The sequence below is a fragment of the Rasamsonia emersonii genome (assembly GCF_000968595.1).
Source record: "Rasamsonia emersonii CBS 393.64 chromosome Unknown ctg1118621759663, whole genome shotgun sequence".
Taxonomy (NCBI): Eukaryota; Fungi; Ascomycota; class Eurotiomycetes; order Eurotiales; family Trichocomaceae; genus Rasamsonia; species Rasamsonia emersonii.
This window is the reverse complement of record NW_013563350.1, coordinates 179,184-197,503: the sequence shown is the minus strand read 5'-3', so window position 1 is coordinate 197,503 and position 18,320 is coordinate 179,184. Positions and strand designations below refer to the sequence as shown.

The following is an 18,320-nucleotide window of genomic DNA, read 5'->3' as shown; positions in this document are numbered from 1 at the left end:
AGACATACAAGAATCATCGAAGGCAGCTGACTGCCCAAACAGGAAGGTGAGGATACGCTAGTATCCTGGACCTGAGAAACCAACGATTTGACAATCGCGTTCGATCCTTGTATTCAAATACGGATCGTATTTGATTATATGCAGTTATGGAGTAGTGGGAAGGGTATATGTATTTATATATGCATTACAGTGTACACAAACTATACTATCCCAATGACCTCCTTCGAGAGGATGTTTCACAATCCAAGTACTTCTTGACACCCAACTTCTGCTTTGACCCTTGGCGCTTTTGGATGCTTTCCCATCAGTTCATAGTGTGATCAATTAATCAATTAATTCATATATCTTGGATCTCACCACTCCCTGATATGCTCGCTGCTCACTCAAATATATCTTCCAATCGAGCGCAAACAGACCCCATTTCGAAAGAAGAAAATCCATTCATTATTATCATCATCATGAAATGCACTGTACTGTACATACAAGCTATATTAGAAATACGATACATACGCCTTCACACCGCCAGCGTTGCGCCTGAGAAAGTCAAATTATTGGACAGGACACGAGCTGTCCGGGGGTATGATTATTCCCTTCTAGGAAGATTTCCTTTATTAGGTGGAATGGATTGATGCGCTTGGATTCGGACCATACGGAGTACCTATACTCTGTACTACTAGGCTAGTCACGTGATGAAAACGCTAACCGGAAAAGGTATTTTCCAGGCCAAAAAAATCAACAAATTCCTTAGTGGTGTAGTGGTTAACATCGCTGTCTCTCAACCAATTAAGATTGGATAGGGCACAGCAGCCCGGGGTTCGATTCCCCGCTAAGGAAGGAAGACCTCTTCTTTTCTTTTTTCTATATTTTATTTTTTTTTAAAAAATTTGTTCTCTTGATTATCCCATTTTACTGCGTATAATTTCATTCCTATTCGGAAGACAGCAATCAATCCATTCCTATGGTGTAGTGCGTCCAAAGCTAATATCAATGCTCACAAAGTGAAAATGTACGCGGCAACAGATCTCCCATCTGCTCCCTCACAAAGGCTTTTCGATCGTCCAACAGTGCCAAACGGAGTGCCTCCGCTTCTTCCATTCGTAAGGGAAAGTCCAATTCGTCCAGAACTTGCTCCTGCAATTCTGTAGGCAGCATCCCTAGCAACTTATGGCGGCGGATCTCTTCACGCCACCATTCATCTTGCTGTGGAGGAACGTTGGCGGTCGAGATGATGCGGATGTTGGGGTCAACAAGGAAGAGAGCGAGGATTTTCCGATGCCCTGGTTTGGTCGGATCAGCCAGCCGGAATGGACTGACTCGATGCTGGAGCACGTTTGGAAAGGTGAGCAGGCGGCCTTCTTTGCAAAGCACGTCTCCAATTTCTTGCACCAGCGGTATTACACCTTGCTCGCACCCGAAGACTTCCTGCAGCCACTCATGATAGTCTTCTTGCTCATAGCGCACTCTACCATACGCATCAAAGCTGACTTCTTGACGGAATTCAAGGCTGCTTTCAGTAATGTTCTCATTGTCTTAATAATACAGTGCTGTGGCGCAGATGTGCTCATTCTGGTTACTAGTTAGTCAACAATTGCAGGTTTTTAAAACTCCTCTATTTATTAAAAGTTGTACTCACCAGTTGCCCCTCCACATGCCACGATCCTCCTTCGTATTCGGGCTCCTCCGGAGTAAGATGGATATTAGCAAGCTTCACAATAACCTGCAAACCTGTATCCTTAAACTCTTTTCGAAGATCTAGGCGCAGATAGTCCCGAGGAGTGAACGTTCCGGGCTCGGGCAAGACGACGACTCTGTTCTCACGTTCCCACAGCCAACGTCGCTCCTCAAAAGCGTCATCGTCTTCATTTGGCTCTTGTTGGGGTTGTTCAAGATGCTCCGGATATTCATACTTTACCTCACGGTATTCGATGTGACGCCCGGGCATCTCCCAACGAAGAGTTCGGTGCACTGCGGTTAAACTAAGACCCCACTGTGGAATTGCACAAGAAATGATGTCCTCAATGACTTGGTAGAGGCCCTTGTGTCTCCGTGGGTGCAAATTGTTGATGTAGCTTGTAATCTTGCAACGTGACTCGGATTCAAGCTCTACGTCACAAGGGAGCCACTGGAAATCGGTACTGTACGACGACGTTGGGAAATAGTACCCTTAGCCAAAGGGGGCGAGTGCGATCGACCTCCAGCTGAGGGATAGGAATGGCCTCCCCCTTCCCAATCTTTGACAAGCAATCATGGATGCCAGCCAGCTCATCCTGTAGAATCCGGCTGCGCCCGTAGACCAACGGGAACAGAGACGGATCGACTAAGTCGAGGAACTTGTTATCGCCCCGGGGATGATAGTCTTTTGTGGTGGGAGTTTCTTCAAGTGGACGGACCGCATTCTTTAACGCTTTCTTGATCGATTCTGTCACAGCAACGTCCGACTTGACAACACCAGCGGCATCGTTGACGATCACCATGCCAGTTTCTTGAAAGAATTTGGTTTTGTATCGGAGTTCTGCCATCACCCATTCCATCATCCGCTCCGTAACGTTGTTGTCATTTCTCAGGGCTTCCTCCTTCCACTTTTTCACAATGTCCTCGTCAAATACCTTTTGCTAGGATTAGCATCCCAAAACCAGACCAGACTGAGAAAGATGAAAAAAAAACCATGGTATGTACACCCACCTTGACATCCCACTGCGGCTTATCGGTAATTTTGTCCATAATCCGAAGCATTGCAATCTCACGAAGAGTAATGAGGCTGAACCTTTATATAATAGTCAACGCTAAAAGAAAAGAAAGAAGTCTCAAACCAAACTGAAATTTGGCTGAAGGGTTGTCTTACGAAGCAAAGTCGTCCAAAGCCGAAGGGAACAAGACTTGAAGTTCATAAGTGTTAGATCTACATTTTCTCGAACAAATTGAATGACGCCTTTTTCTGAGATTGGGTCTGTTACTCACGTGGTTTATCATGTCCATCACATGGTGTATAGTCCAAGGGAAGCGTGAACCCTGGAAGGTCGGCCATGGCTGTGACGCAGTGGTACTGTGAGACGATCCTGGAGATGTGGTTGAAAAAGGATGAATTCAGAATTGTTCTTTCAATGTTTGGACTTCTTTTTATGCAAGATGAGTGTGACATGGTTTCAGACTGCCAGGTGGAGGCAACCCTCCCGCCTAAGGTACCTACCCAGGTACCTCATATCAGGGTATTTGGTAAGAGGTTAGTCCAGTTAGAGCCTTGCTACTAAAATATTAGTAAAACGCAAATGCGAATGGATTGGTACCAACCTAGGTACCTTAGGTAGGCAGGTAGGCACACTGTCTAAGACACATGCTCCCTTCCTTTCCTGCCCTTCGCTTCGCAGTCGCCACAAATGTCTGGTACGTACTGTACGTAGGCAGGTAGGTAGGTAAGACATTTCCAATTTCGTACTACTCATTCCCCGTCATCTGCCCAAAAAAAAAAGAGAGGTTTGGTGCCTTTTAAGACGTTTATAGTTTATTAACAATTTATCAATAATCCATGTGATGTTTCCAGCAAATCACACGCTCTGAGATAAAAGATACTGCCAGTCGACATTCTGTAGGGAGGCAATTTCTTCGTATTCAAAGATGATCTATCTCTCTAGGGAATCGAGACTTCCCAATACCTGTCTAGGATCTGCCACTGTCATTGACGAAACACTCGATACGCGGTCCGGATGTCCTTGTGGTATTCGGGAAGGTCGAGGATGATGAGGATGATATCCAGTAAGATGTCTGATGCTGTTAATGAAGGCCCACTCATGACATTTTCATTGTGATAATACCCAACAGCGTTCATGGATCAAGGAACCCAGAAACTGCGACACTGGCATTCAAGTCAGCAAACAACATACGCCTCGACAAAATATCCCTTTTGTTTCTGCAAGGGTCTCCAATGACGGCTTCATCGCAATCGTACAAGACCCAAAGATGCCTCCGGCCCAGGGCCCGGACAGGGCTGCCCCGAAGAGACGGAATGTCAGCTGCTTCCGGTCGTCTCGACGGCGTTGAATGACTTCCCATCTACCGAGCTGGTGCAGCAAGACCGCGCAACTGGCTCGACAGAGGCGATTCCACACCCGCGGGATCAGAAAATATACCCTGGTGAGATCGGCTGGGGTGCAATAGAAAAGGTCCTGCTTTGAATCATATCTCTCCATTCCTCCCGCTGGGTGAATACCCTCTCCGATTTCAATTCGTTGCGCAATAAGCCGTCCAGGATATGTCCAGAAACGCAACAAGCTCCAGCTGCGGTTGAGAAGATTACCTAGTGCTGTCATCATCAACGGAAATAGCTCCATATTAGAAGAGCTCGCCTGACAGTGACCATCTCGAAACGTCAGCTCAGGCACGAGATGGATAAGGAGACGCGGGAATCTGTGTCGCTCTCATGATGCGCTCATCTTCTGAGCTCACAGGCATTCTTTGATATCATGACGAGGCGCAAACAATGCTTCGGGGTGTGTGTGTGTGTGTGTGTGTGTGTGACTCCATCCAGATGTAATAGACACAATGCAAAGGAAAATCGAGTTCTCAGGACGAAACAAAAGCACAAACAAGGCCAGTTCGTTCAGGACAAGAAAAAGCCAATAATTATTTATCCATTCCAATACTATTCCCAGACAAGTCGCCTATATCATACACATAAGAAAAAAAGGAAGAATCCATGTTTCAAGAACAAGAAGAACAAGAACAAGAAGAACAAGAACAAGAACAAGAACGCCAGAAGGGGTATCAATGATTTTACATCCGATGGAGACGACGACCAACAAGAGACCACAAGGGACCAGCCGGGTCAGAAATAAAAAAAGTCAGAATGAGAAGTTGAAAGTTCGGAGCGAAAGTCACGCGAGAAAGAAAACACGACTTTCTATGGCTGAAACCGAAGGCGGAATTCCCGCCCCTTCCCCTCTTCTCGGACCTTGTATAAGAACCTGGCAATGGCCTCCTGCTCCACCAGGCCCGCGCTGTTGAAGTGTTTACGCACCGCTAGCGCCAATTGCTCCTTGCCGACCCGGCCCTGGCCGATGATGCGGTGCAGATTGCGGTCGTGCCTGTCAAGATCGTCGTCCGACAGATGGGCCACATTGTTACTCCGTGTATAGTCTCCGCGCAAACCGTTCTCGGTCGTCGTCGCAGCCAATTCTCCAGATGGCGATGTTCCTTGCTGATCATTGAGGAAAGAGCCGTTCATCGCACGTCGAGCTTGTAGCAATTGGGCCCGTCGGGCGGCGATCGCGGTCGGGGACCGGAGACCAATCCCGTAGGAGAGGAGCATCTTGGAGTATGGCTTGGAGTATGCGCTGGGGGTCGACAGCTTGTAGGCGTGGCGGTAGTCGTGGAGGATGGAGAGGGGCATCTGAGCCCAGGGGATCTGACACAAAAGAAAAACGGTCCAGTCAGTCTCTGCAGAGAATTTCGATTTGAGAGAACACAATTCAAAAAGGAAAGGCTGTGCAAATGACAATTTCTCCATAGCAAAGACAAAGAAAGGTGTGACTTACTCCAGGCAATTCCTCAGTCTGACTCGGGGCATCCTGATCCGTCTCAGGCAGCGTTGCGACGGTGCTGACTGCAGCCGCCACTTTCATATCTTTGGGGTTCACAGAGGAAGCGACAGTAGCAGAAGAGGTTCCTGGTCCTGGTTTTCGAGACTTGGGCCCAGGAGCCTTCTGTTCCCTCGTCCCGCTGGACGCCTCCGACCTCGAATCGTCGGCTGGTCGTTGTCGCGGGGGAGCCATGATGACAGTCACTTAAGTAAAAGGAGGGCAGGGTCCACAGCGAAAGGAAGCGGACGATTGGAACGACAGAGACTGGAGATAGAGCGGCTGTTCACAGCATAGAAAGACAATGGATCTGGAGTCGCACCGGGACGCTGCTTCTCATGCTGAACGGCAGAGAAGAGGAACGACATTACGCAAAAGATCCATGGGGTCTGCTGGTATCGATTCTGATCAGCTCAACCGCGTCGGTGGGCGGTCTGTCCCGGCAGAATGGGAGGCGCAAACGGCCCTGTTCTGCATCTGGATAAGCTTAGGGCTTTTGCCTCTCCAGCCCTGGTTGCCCCATTGTATCGCACGTGACGTCAACCGAGCTAACCGCCAGGCACAAAGGCGAAGGCCATAACATGATAACACCATTGTTATGTGACTTCTGTCATCCAGGTGAGAGGATTTCTGATATGTGCAATGTTTCCACAAAATACAGAAAAGTTTTGTTGCTGTCCCATGGTCATTATCTCAGTCAACATGTTTTGTTCCGTTTGAATATCTTCCGTGACGATTTATGAGGGGTAATTATTCATGACGCAGCTAAGAGAAGAAGCAATCAGCACAATTGTTGCATGAAGCATGTGATAGATCCTAGCATGTGATAGCATGTGACTAAAAATTTGCTGCCTGAACTTTCAAAATTATTAATGCCCTGGGGGCATGATCCTGCAGGCTGCATCCTAGACTCCTAGTCTGTCATTGTCGGCATGCCTAGTTACATTACTACTGCAAAATTGCGATGGGGGGATCACGGGGAGAAGCTTCCTGAAATTAGACGCAACTACAGGAAAGCTATTAGCTAATACTAGTTAGTGTCTGCCGTAGTTAGTAATTTCCAACAGTGAGCAGAAGATAGGACCTCCAGGCGTGGTATCATAGACTGCTCGGCTTGCTCTATCGGTCCACCGCCTGGATTCGTAGCTGAGGCAATGCCTTTTTTTTTTGATTTATAAAATCGTATCGAATCTATCGACTATCCGTGCGAAAGACTTCAACTTTTGTGCGTAACAAGTTGGCGCAACAATAAATGCCGCGACAGGGACGCCGAGTCCCTCGGGACACGGGACTCGGAATTGACACGGGATGGACACGGGAACCCCGTGTGAGAGAATTTTTTTCGGTCCAACTCCACCGACGGGCACACTCCGAAGGGGAGTTGTTGCCCGAAATCGACCACGTTCGTTCACCGAGAGCTACGGGGAACATGGCTCTTGCCGGCGATTGAGGAGCCGAGGACACCATCCTAACCATCCCTAACAACTACAGGCTAAAATTCATAGTGAGTAGTATCCGCACAGATGATTTAGTTGGAGGTGGGATCCTGGATTGGGGAAGCCGGGAGACTCCGAAAACACCCGACGTTCAGCTCAACCCACACAGCGCAATGGAGCTCGTTGATTGGCCCGTTGATTATACCGTACTCGGTATTTAGCCGGCATGAGGTAAAGAGTCGCCGTGGTTCTGGCCGGGGCCGTGGCCATAAGACATAAGACGGGTGATTGCCCCTTGGGGGTCCCGCACTGCAGCCCCGGATAGCTGCATATCATCTGAAGCGACGATGACGCAACCGGGTGGCGTCACTGTCGCGGTTGAGCCGTTGAAAGTTTTTGCAGTGTCGCAATCGGCGCTCTCCTCGGGGTCTCGGGTTTGCGGGCGGCGAGCAAGACAGCTCAGCTCTAGACCCTCTCCGCACGGTCAGTGCGTGGCAATAACAGACTTCCTGGGGAAACTCCCTTCGTCCCCGAAACTCGTTCGAAACAGTCGCAGTGACTGTGCAGGAAAGATAGTAAATCCGAAAATCGGAAACAAGCGGCTTTCTGCTCCCTGCAATGCAATTGACATGTGATAAGTGACGAGACGTGCTGGATAATAATGCCGTAGAGAAAAAAGTAATGCGTGGTTCTTGATACGGAAAATCCGGCCAGACTTCGAAGTAAGGGCGCATCCTCTGTGGGATTCCCTGCATGCGAATAGCCGAGAACGCCGACACACACGAAGTTATCACCAACATACCACCCCAAATTGTATCACCGTTATTGCGGCTGTAGTTGCGTGGCATGGCACTGTCTGCAACCCCTGGAGTTTATTCTTGGTAAAAAATGGGGGGGGGGCCGGCGGGGCAGATTTCTTTGTTCTCCGCATTGGAAAAAAGAATCTTACAACGCCGAAGGTAACCTGGCAAAAAAGAGGCGTCAAGACGCCATGGCAGGGGCTGAGGGTGAGACGGTTCAGGAGTACAGACAGATTGGTGTAACATTCGCAATGGAGTGGCTTTGACGCCTCGTTCCGCAGGTGATGGGGGCTTGAAGAGCAACCGTGTCAGATTGCACGCCCGGCTCATCCACCTGAGATCTACTCCGCAGTCGTTAGTTTGGAGCGGGCAGTGATAAGGATTACACCATGAGGCAAATTTCAGGAGGATAGGCACTCAAAAGATAAGACACAATTTATCTCACGAATCCCTCAAAGGCCTGAACAGTGGAGCCTCGCTAATCCCACGGGCGCTGTGATTCGAGCATCTGGCAAGCCAATGGCAATCGCCTTTCTTGCGAGGAATGCTCAGTCTGCATCGTCTTCATCATTCCTGGAATCCTAGGATGATAACACCACAACTACCTCCATTTTCGGGGGCGCTTTTGGAAAACCGTGCGAAGCATTGCTGGTTGGTCCGGGCTTCTGTAGATGGCGGGGGCCAGCGAGGGTTCGAGAAGCCATGGATCGACTTGGCGCAGTGTTGTGGCGGCTGACAGGGCTGCCTTAGGGCGAAAACAAAGGCCATTGACACGCAAGACCGTCATGCATGACACAATTTATTGATGATATATATCTGCTGGGATGGCATTTAAGCGTTGGAAAATTGCGTGACAAGGCTGGCGAACTGGCGGCGGGGGAAAGACGACTGCAAACAGCCCTGGTGAGGGCGTTAAATTAACTACTACCCCGGATTGTGCTCACCATGGGAACCCCATGGAGGGGAGTGGATCAATCACATAACCTGCCTGGAGACGTCGCATCGATTGCTGAAGCGGTGACACAGTTGTGTAACCAAGCTGAAGACCTGATTTACCAGAAATCTTCGAATTTGGAACAATCTCTAACCAGTTCGCCCCCATAAGTCAAGGATTGTCGATATCGAAATCTTAATATGGGCGCTAGAACGAGTAGCTATCTCTTAACCGGCAGAAAGACCTTTCTCGTTCCTTGTCTGACACGTACAATGTTATCACCAGGAATGTTGGAGCCTAGCATCATGCGAGATGATGGATGATCCATTCATGGATCAACATCCATGCCAAGCCAAGACGAGATGGCTGGTCATGAATTTTTTTTTCGGAAGCAGGCTGCTGCACACAATCTTCGACATGCCACGGACCGGCACCATTGCATCTGTAATGCATCGGATGATTATCCATACCTTCTGATGAATCCTTTTGAGTCCAGACTTCCCCACGTTGGCACATTGCAGGTCTGATGCATGCACCCGATCATGGCACAGCCCGCCCCAGGTCGAATCTTGCTATCAGTCAGGCGATTATAGAGCAAAGGCTACGGCTGATAACGCAGGCATTATTATTCCGCCAGAGGGGCAAGTAAGGTAAATTGGATAAAATTGCGGTGATGCCTATCCCGTGGCTGTCGTGTTGGTCGCGCTTTGCCGGGAATTCTTCTTCGTTTCTTTTCCTTTCTATTTGTCTCTTCGATATTCCCTTTTCGCTTTCCAGCCAGCCTTTCAGGTTGCGACGTGGCCTTCTGGGCGCGAATCATGACACTTTGAGCTCCCTATGCTTCAGTTTGTCCTTGTGATTTGGCCCGTCGATCATCCATGACTCTCTCTTCTAAGTGCTTTCCGTACTCGGGCATCCCCACATTCGTCATCGGCCCCAATAATGCTTGTGCGCGAGATCTGCGCTCTAAGGCAATAGGTATGGAGCGTAGGCAAAACTATGTGTCATAGATCACAGGCAGGTGTCGACTACCAAGTCATGCGGTGTCGGACAATGGCTATCTCCTCGGGACAGAGGAGGACGCGAGGGAGCCGCTAACCGGAGGTTGCAAGTCAAGACGTCAAGGACTCGAGGCGATGGTGTGATTCCGATGTGCGGAGTTGGAGATTGGCTCGGCCGGTCGCCAAACGTAATGAAAACTCAGCCGGGCGCGACGGCAAGACTACTGGCTCAGAGGGGAAGAAACCTGCTGATAACGGACGCAGGGATCGTCGCGGGTGGATTCCCCAGACTTTTTAGCGGCGATCCCGGACCCAGAATCCAGATAAGGCGGAGGATTGCGTGATGCAGCTCCTGTTTCGGCATTTTAGCCGATGCTTGCTTTTCCCCACATCCACTGTCGCAGCCTCAGGCAGGCCGCACAAATACTTCCCAGATTCCAGGGTGACGAGCAGTGGTCAAATCGAAGGGAATTCAGTATTTGGCCTGCTCGGACTGTCAGAAGCAAGCCCATGCTCTAGTGCTATTGTGAACCATGGGACGGGTCAGCGGGTAAATGACATTGGAACCAGAAATGACCGCCTCATAAATGCCTCGAAGATAACGAGTTGTTTGGGGTCTAAGATCGAAAATCCGGGCCGTGGATGTGCTGCATGCACATAGATCGTCTCGAATCCACTGTTGCCAGTCACTAGACCTTCGTTTCTGTTCCCCGGACTGTTAGGTAGTGCCAGTTTGGAGAAAGCTCCATGCCAGGAGCAGTATGGAATACTGCAAACAGGACGCCTAATGCGGCCTATCGCTCCTTCGCTTAACACAGTGTAATAATATACTCTGGAAAAGCCTAATAATGGGAATAATGGCATCATGAACTGATCCTCTGGATCAATTAATGAACAGGCTGCCTGTGGCCCTGTGCCCACCACCAACCGCTTCATCATTCCCCCGCATCACAGGAAATTCCTGAGCCTGCGGGGATGATGATCCCCGGATTTGTATCCCACATCCAAGGTTACCGACGGAGTACCGGAAATTCATGTGGATGAGTCACAGCGTCACCGTAAAAACCGTCCTCGGAGCTGAAAGGGAAAAATGGAATGATAGGTGTGCGCATAATAATCCTATTGTCGTGCTTAAGCGATCTGTGTGTGGCCGTCGACTCGGCTATATTCTTCACCGCCTGCGGTTACCGCAGGAAGATTAGTCATCGGTAAATTGGAATGAAACCGTGCACAGTACGGACTATGGAGTACCTAGGTATGTACTCAGCACGCCAGTATTCCGAGATCCGTACTCCGTATGAAAGGGAAAAAGGAGAAGGGGAGAAAAAAAAAGAAGAAATTTGTACTCCGTTCTCCGGACCCCATAATTCGTACGGTCCGTACTCCGTTCCTGACACATGATCGACTCCAAATAATTAGCCGAGTAGTATCTGCTGACAGAACCAATCACGAGGCGGTTTCAGAAGCGCTGTTCACCTGAACGGTGATCCCCCCAGTGGGATCTATCCACATTAACAGGTAATAGTAATTCACATGGTCGTTTCGGCCGTCGGAAATAGACAATCGAAAGACGGCGATGCAATGATCCTCAGGGGCGCTGGACGGAGCACTCCGTAGTTGTTTTTTTTTAACTCCACCGTCAAGGGCGCTCGGCGGACCGATAGTCTGGAGAAGGCACCTGGCCAATCACAGTCCAGAACACCGTCACCTGCCGGCATCACTATGTGATCTATTACTCCGTACTATGGAGCAATTATGACGCGGAACATTCTCGCAGGATCACGGAGGACGGAGTACGAAATAATTAGGGAGTCCGTAGTGGAGACAAATAATCTGCTCAGCTTTTTTTTCTTGCCCCTTGGAGAGCCAAAAAAAATTTTTTTTGCCATCCGAAGCCCCTAGAAAAATGAATGGATCTTCGTGTACGGAGACACATGCAAGATGCAGAGGAACTTGACCAACCCCAGACACCGTCACATCGTACCGTATCGTGGGGTCAGGCACAGCCAAACAGAAGCAACGAGGCCGCACCCTAACCAACCCGCTGGACCAGTGGTGATTGGCGGTGAGCTTGGCTACCCTGCGCCTTTATTGCATCTCAGTAATCTTTTTTCGGAGTGAAGTCCAGCATTTTATCACAGCTCTCTCCGGAGTACCCTGTCCCGGAGGAGGATGGAGTACAGAGTACGGAGGACACGAATCCTGCCTGCTGCGCAGGCTGCCGAGCCACCCTGGTCCACCCCGGGCAGACTAGACGCCGGGTGGCGTTGTCAGCCCGCTTGGCCTTTTTCCCCACGGTGCTACGCCTCCACGCTGTTGGCGCCGGGGAGAATCACGCAAGATAAGCAAAGGCCAGCGTGGCTGATTATTGAGATCCGAGACAGCTGTTGGCGGGCGGAGGCTCCGGAAGCGACAGAACAGGAATAGCGGATTTCCCTCGACCTCGACGGGAGGACCTTGCAGCCTGCCAGGCAGATGGCATGCGAGCCTGTCGGGCAAGAATGCTACTCTCCAACGATGAAGCTATTCGCAGTTGGTGGCGACAGGTGGCTCGTTGCGACTCTGAGAGTCGACTCGAGTGTCATGGGAAAGTCTCGGTTGTAGGTCGCAGGGACTCGCAGGCGTATCGTTGCAGCGGTCGCCGTGTTGGATTAGCTAATACTTCCAGACCATTAGCTAATTATCCCAATTATTGTCTTATCATCGGGGGCCCTCCGAGTCAAAGAAGGATCATCCGGGACTGAGTCGTGACTCGTGAGAAGATAACCTTCTCCCCCCCTGCACGAAAGCGGGCATCTTTGTTACTTGTATGGTGACTATTCGGTCGAGCGGGGACCATATCAGTACCCAGGTATGGAGTAGTTGGGGTGATTTGTCAAAGTACCGCCGGAGTACCTTTTTGCCTCCCACTGGTAGGCGGTGCTCTCTCTCTGCCCCGAAGGCGCCCTGAACGACATTCCGGGAGATTTTCGTGTACCCCCAGAGTACTTCCCCGGGTCTGGCCCAGTCGGGTAATTGCCTATCAACCTCTCCAGGAAAGCTGGCAATAGACAGAATGGCCTCATTTACGGTCTATCATTATCACTGTAGCTAGAGCATGTGGTCATCTGAGAACGTAGCAGTCCGATCGCCCAGATCATCACGAGGACCAGTCAGTGGTTATCTCGCCAGGACAGTAGCCTTGTGCCCCAAATCATCCGGCCACCTCGCACTATTGGATTGCGGCAAATTGCAAGTCGCGAGATAGGCAGTAGTAGTGAGAATTGAGTGTTCTGATTCCTGTGCCCCTTTTGCGCACGACAACTGGCAGCCTCACGCCATCTGGCGGACGTGTGCTCCGTGGATGAAGGAGGCGAGACTCTCCAGCCGTAGACCAGTCGGGACGTGATTCCCCAGATGCTCTCAGTCGTGGTCGTCATCACCTCATCCTATCATCATCACCAGTCGGGTCCTCGTCATCGTCAGCATCATCGACGCTCTGCACTCCGTTTCCCCGTTCGCTGCCCCTCAAACCCCGGGACCTGACCTGAGACACGGGGAGAGCCAGTCGCTGGAACGCAGGGAGCAGAGATAGGTAAAAGGCACAGGGCGAGGACGCGCTGCCTCACGCGATCGTTGCATAAGCAGCGACACAGCTGTCCCTGGGCAGAGACTGTTGGCGCTGGCTGCTGCCTCACAGCTGCCAGCTGGAGCAATCGAGGCAGGGCGAATATTCTCCAGATCTGCGCAGTACCCGCGGTACCCGGGGGCCGAGAGCGGCCAGCTGGCTTGGGCACACGCACCCGGGGCAAAGGCGCACCCCCCGGTCGCCCAAACGGGCTAGCGGCGTTTGCTCCTGCTCTTTTGGCAGGCGCGCCTGCCCCACATTCCAGTTTCTGCGCTGCGCCTGCTGTAATTAATACATATCGTGCTTGCCCCATCCGCGCTGTGCGCTTACTGTCTGCCACGGCAGGAGCCACTGCTGATAAAGCGGGAAAAAAAAAGAGCCACTCCCGGTGAAGGCACGGCCGAGACAGGGCTACCCTGGGCGCTCGATTGTCTTTTTTTTTCACCCTTTTTTTTTTCTTTTCGCCCCCGTCTCCCCCACACACACGCTAAATCAATCTCTGTCGCACTGCCGCCAGGCTCGCTCGGATAACCCCCCGTTCCCGACTCCCCGTCGTCCGCTGTCCTACTTCCCCCTCCATTCCTCCCTCCTCTTCCTTACATCTACTCCCTTCCCCCAGATTCCATTGTCTTTTCTCCAGATTCCCCTGCAGCGCTGCTCCTCCCCATCTTCCCTCTCCTCCGATCCTGCTCTGCGTCCACTCGCTTGCCTGCCCTCACTGCTCTCCTACTGTACCACGTCCCTCATCCTGCTGTGAGGACGTGCGGGGGACACTCTGGTCGCTTTGTACGATCCTGAACCTTACTTGCTCATTGCCTCGTCCCGTGGGAAACCTGTTCTCAGGGCCTGGGAGACTAGTCCGCTGGTGATCGACGTCGTCGAGCCGATCATCCTCGGCTCCCACCCCTGCTATCCATCCCTCGACTCGCCCGCGCGGGACCTACATATCTACCGCCGTCCGTCCTGTCACAAGTCAGGACTCTTCACATGCCACCCCCGGCCTCTGCTGTCGATTTCTCCAACCTGCTGAACCCACAGTCCAACTCGAGTGAGGACGACTCCCAACCGACGTCCACCTCGACGCCAGCATCCTCGTCGCCGGCTTCGTCGTCTCCCGTGACGGAACAACAGTCTGACTCGAACATGACGTCCTCCGTCAGCTTGCTCCCTCCCCTCATGAAGGGCGCGCGGCCCCAGACCGAAGAGGTGCGACAGGATCTCCCTCGTCCATACAAGTGTCCCCTCTGTGATCGCGCATTCCACCGTCTTGAGCATCAGACCAGACACATTCGGACGCATACGGGCGAGAAGCCTCATGCCTGCCAGTTCCCCGGCTGCACTAAGCGCTTCAGCCGGTCCGATGAGTTGACTCGTCACTCGCGGATACACAACAACCCCAACTCGAGGCGGAGTAACAAGGCACAGCACATTGCGGCCGCGGCGGCTGCGGCTGCCGGGCAGGACAATTCGATGCTCAACTCCTCGGCGTCGATGATGCCTCCGCCCAGCAAACCAATCACTCGATCGGCCCCCGTGTCTCAAGTGGCGTCGCCAGATGTCTCTCCGCCGCACTCGTACTCCAACTATGCCTCTCACATGCGCTCGAATCTGGGGCCCCACCGAGCCTCGTCAGGCATGGATATCAACCTGCTGGCGACGGCAGCTTCGCAGGTGGAGCGCGATGACCACCCGGGGTACCACCACAGCAGCTCGCGCAACCATCATCTGTTCAGCTCGCGCCATCATGGCAGCACCGGTCGTCTCCCTTCTCTTTCCGCCTACGCGATCTCACATAGCATGAGCCGTTCTCACTCGAACGAGGATGATGAGAGTTACGGGCACAGGATCAAGCGATCCCGTCCGAACTCGCCCAACTCAACCGCGCCATCGTCCCCGACCTTCTCGCATGATTCCTTGTCACCCACGCCAGACCACACGCCGCTGGCTACTCCGGCACACTCGCCGCGCCTGCGCCCGTTTGGCTCGAGTGACCTGCAGCTGCCGTCAATCCGCCATCTGTCGCTCCAGCACACTCCAGCTCTGGCGCCGATGGAACCGCAGCCTGACGGTCCGAGCCTGTACACCCCCAGCCAACCCCATGTGGGCCCCAGCATTAGCGACATCATGTCGCGGCCCGATGGGACACAACGAAAGTTGCCCGTGCCGCAGGTGCCCAAAGTGGCTGTACAAGATATGCTAAACCCAGGTAGCGGGTTCTCGTCGGGATCGTCATCCGCCAACGCCTCCCTTGTCGGGGGTGACCTAGGCGACCGATTCTAATCGCGCTGCCTCGTGTTCTATCTTGTCGAGAACACACCGAATTCTTCAAATGTTATGTCACGGATAGATTTCTTGTTTTGCATATCTGGTATGATTTGTCCAATGTTATTGTGGCGTGGTGTTGTTTGGATGGCGGTTTGAACGGAGTCGGTCAATACTATAGACGGTTGTGGGGTTTTTTTTGTGTTTTAAAAATTATTTGTGTCTTGTATTTCGGTGTTTATTGATAAAGACGATACTCCTGTTGTTGCTCTTAGGGTTTTTGTTTTTTTTTTGAACGTTAACTCTTATCTTCTCTCCCACCATATTATCCATGTGCTCCTCCGAGCGTGTTTTCCCCCCTCATGGCTTCGAGCCCGTGGATGGCTTCTTAATCCCTACCTCCCCCTTCATCGGCATATATTAATTTCAAGACTTTTGGTTCGATTCTCTGGAGTTGTGCTGGTTGGCTGGGCGGGAGCTACTGTATGTTAGATTTTAAAAATGAGAACCAATCGAAGGACACGTGACTTGCATTTTTCTTTGCTAGCACCTAGAGGCTGTTATGAGCAATGGTGAAATGGTACGTCTCGCTGTTTATGTAACTTTACACATCAGCCTTTAATTCATCCTGGCAATATGTATGTATTATTAATGTAATGAATCAATCGCTTTCGGTTTTGTTTTGTCCAAGACAAGATGTGCCTCGTCCGGAGGGCAATGCCATATGCATGATGTCTCTATCTCTATATGGATAATCTATATAGGAATATATATATATAAAAGAAGATAAGCAAGCAAGCAAGCTAGCTAGCTAGCTAGCTAACATGGAGAATAATAATAATACCAGAAATGCTCCTAATATCGTTATACGATTAGGAAATGCTGGGATTGTAGTTGTTATCGTTAGAACAGTCGTTTGTTCATCTCTGCAGGCTCGGTTCAGTCTATACTATACTATTCTCATGCGTTTCCTTCCTTTTCCGCTTTCTCCTCCTCTTTTTCTTTCGCGTCTGCTTCCGCCTCCTCCTCAGCCAAAAGATGGGCATCATCACTCTCCATCCAGCCGTAGTCTCCATCCGAGTCATCCTCATCTTCGTCCTCAGTGTCGGCAATCTCGTCAACCTTTCGTTTGCGCGGTTGTGGCTGTACAGGAATAGGCGCCTGGGGACTGCTGGCCAAACCCGGGAGGCGGGATTCGTTCTTGCGGATTTCGCATAGTCCATCCTGAGATACAGTCAGTTCTATGTGTCCTTTGGACAAGAAGAATAGATGGATGGGACGTTGCTTACAGACTCGATCAAAAACGGAATGATGTTGTCGTCCGTCCTGACGGTGAGGACTTTCCCGTCTCGCTTCATCACCTCTGCAAATCGCACGTATTTCAGGATATCGCGGTCAGCAGCGTCACTGCCCTCCTCAGGAGGCCAATCGCGGTACAGAACGATCCGTGTGTGGATGCAGGTCTCCCACGAGCCGCCCGCCAGCGCCGGATAGAGGGTCGCGCGGGGCTGTCCTTTGATTTTGGTATGCGTCTGGTTGAGCAGCACCACCGCCAGACGACGAGCGGCAGCAAGCTTCACGAGCTGGTTGGCCATGTCGCTGGTCACGTTCCATTTCCGGTTCAGCAGCCACTGAAGCTGCTGGTTGTCAGCGATACGGCCCTGCGTGAGCCTGGACCTCAGCTCCGTCGCATTGGGGAAATAAGCAGAGAATGGGCCCGACACCGAATCGACGACGAGCAAACTGGTCCCTTCTGGAGGAAAGCTGGGCGGAGGGCGCAGCAACAAGGCCAGCAGATGAGGGAGTGACTGCGCCCGGAAATGGGAAAATCTTCCCATGCAGTCATGCACTTTCTCTTCGAGCTGCGAAGAGGAAAGAGTCTCATCAGTCGCGTGCTTGATACTGCCCGTCAGCATTGCCTTGAGGCGAGGCTGAGGGATTGGTGAGCCGGTGTCTTTCGTGAAGTTAGCACCGACCAGACAGGAGACGCAAATCATACTAACCAATCCAGACTACGTGATCCCCGGCCTGCAAGGCGTTGGCTGCAACCTTGATACTGTAAAATGATGAGCTACTGAAACTTTCGATCTAAAAAAAATAAAACATCAGATACTTACGCAACCGCAGTCTTGCCCACCCCTGGAGGCCCATAAATTTCGGTGACATGACCGCGCGAGATACCAGCTACACGCTGGCTTTGGGTGGCTTCTGGAAGCTCATAGCTGGGCAACGGAGCCAGAGCCTCGTCCAGTCGTCTTAACCCTGTTGGAAGCGCGCCAGGCCCCTGCGACGGTGCCGACGCGCGGAGTGATTGCGAGGCAGGGAGCGAGAAGACACGAGCTGCGGCGGCGATGATTAATTAATCATTTCAATCCCCGATCGATCTGATCAACATATGTAGGTGTAATGGGGGGACTTACGCAGCTCAGGACTCGACAAGTTCGAGACATGTTCGGTCATTGTTGTCGATGATCAGCGAGATCGATGGTCTGCAATTTGGACCAGGCATGTTCATGTTCAATAGCAGCAGTCATTGAGCGAAAAATATAGACATCCACTTCTGATAAATCACCTTCCGCAGTGCGGGAGGCAATTTTGTTATTATTATTGATATTGTATGTTGTGTTGTTAATGTTAGCCGTGAATACGGAGTAATTGATATTGGCGGGTTGGCGGGATTATTGGTCCGCTGCAAACGCGCAAACGCGTT

At 51.4% G+C, this 18,320-nt stretch overlaps 4 protein-coding genes across 4 annotated transcripts; 1 reads left to right on the top strand and 3 right to left on the bottom strand.

Annotated features, from left to right (window-relative positions):
- Window positions 1–783: 783 nt before the first annotated feature.
- On the bottom strand, window positions 784–3,025 carry T310_0108 (uncharacterized protein; the record flags this gene model as incomplete). The annotated part of the gene is made up of 8 exons (XM_013477063.1): window positions 784–858; window positions 1,042–1,504; window positions 1,541–1,566; window positions 1,634–2,122; window positions 2,163–2,606; window positions 2,683–2,758; window positions 2,843–2,876; window positions 2,959–3,025. The coding sequence occupies 8 exons, from the start codon at window positions 3,023–3,025 to the stop codon at window positions 784–786; spliced, it is 1,674 nt and encodes a 557-aa protein (XP_013332517.1).
- A 1,869-nt stretch (window positions 3,026–4,894) lies between these two features.
- T310_0107 (Uncharacterized protein) lies at window positions 4,895–5,765 on the bottom strand (the record flags this gene model as incomplete). The annotated part of the gene is made up of 2 exons (XM_013477062.1): window positions 4,895–5,476; window positions 5,529–5,765. 2 exons carry the CDS (start codon window positions 5,763–5,765, stop codon window positions 4,895–4,897), a joined length of 819 nt encoding a protein of 272 aa, XP_013332516.1.
- An 8,570-nt stretch (window positions 5,766–14,335) lies between these two features.
- On the top strand, window positions 14,336–15,628 carry T310_0106 (creT; the record flags this gene model as incomplete). Its single annotated transcript, XM_013477061.1, has 1 exon — window positions 14,336–15,628. The coding sequence occupies one exon, from the start codon at window positions 14,336–14,338 to the stop codon at window positions 15,626–15,628; it is 1,293 nt and encodes a 430-aa protein (XP_013332515.1).
- Window positions 15,629–16,570: 942 nt separating this feature from the next.
- Window positions 16,571–18,070, bottom strand: T310_0105 (uncharacterized protein; the record flags this gene model as incomplete). Its single annotated transcript, XM_013477060.1, has 5 exons — window positions 16,571–16,834; window positions 16,900–17,564; window positions 17,614–17,666; window positions 17,728–17,950; window positions 18,031–18,070. The coding sequence occupies 5 exons, from the start codon at window positions 18,068–18,070 to the stop codon at window positions 16,571–16,573; spliced, it is 1,245 nt and encodes a 414-aa protein (XP_013332514.1).
- Between the last annotated feature and the right edge of the window lie 250 nt (window positions 18,071–18,320).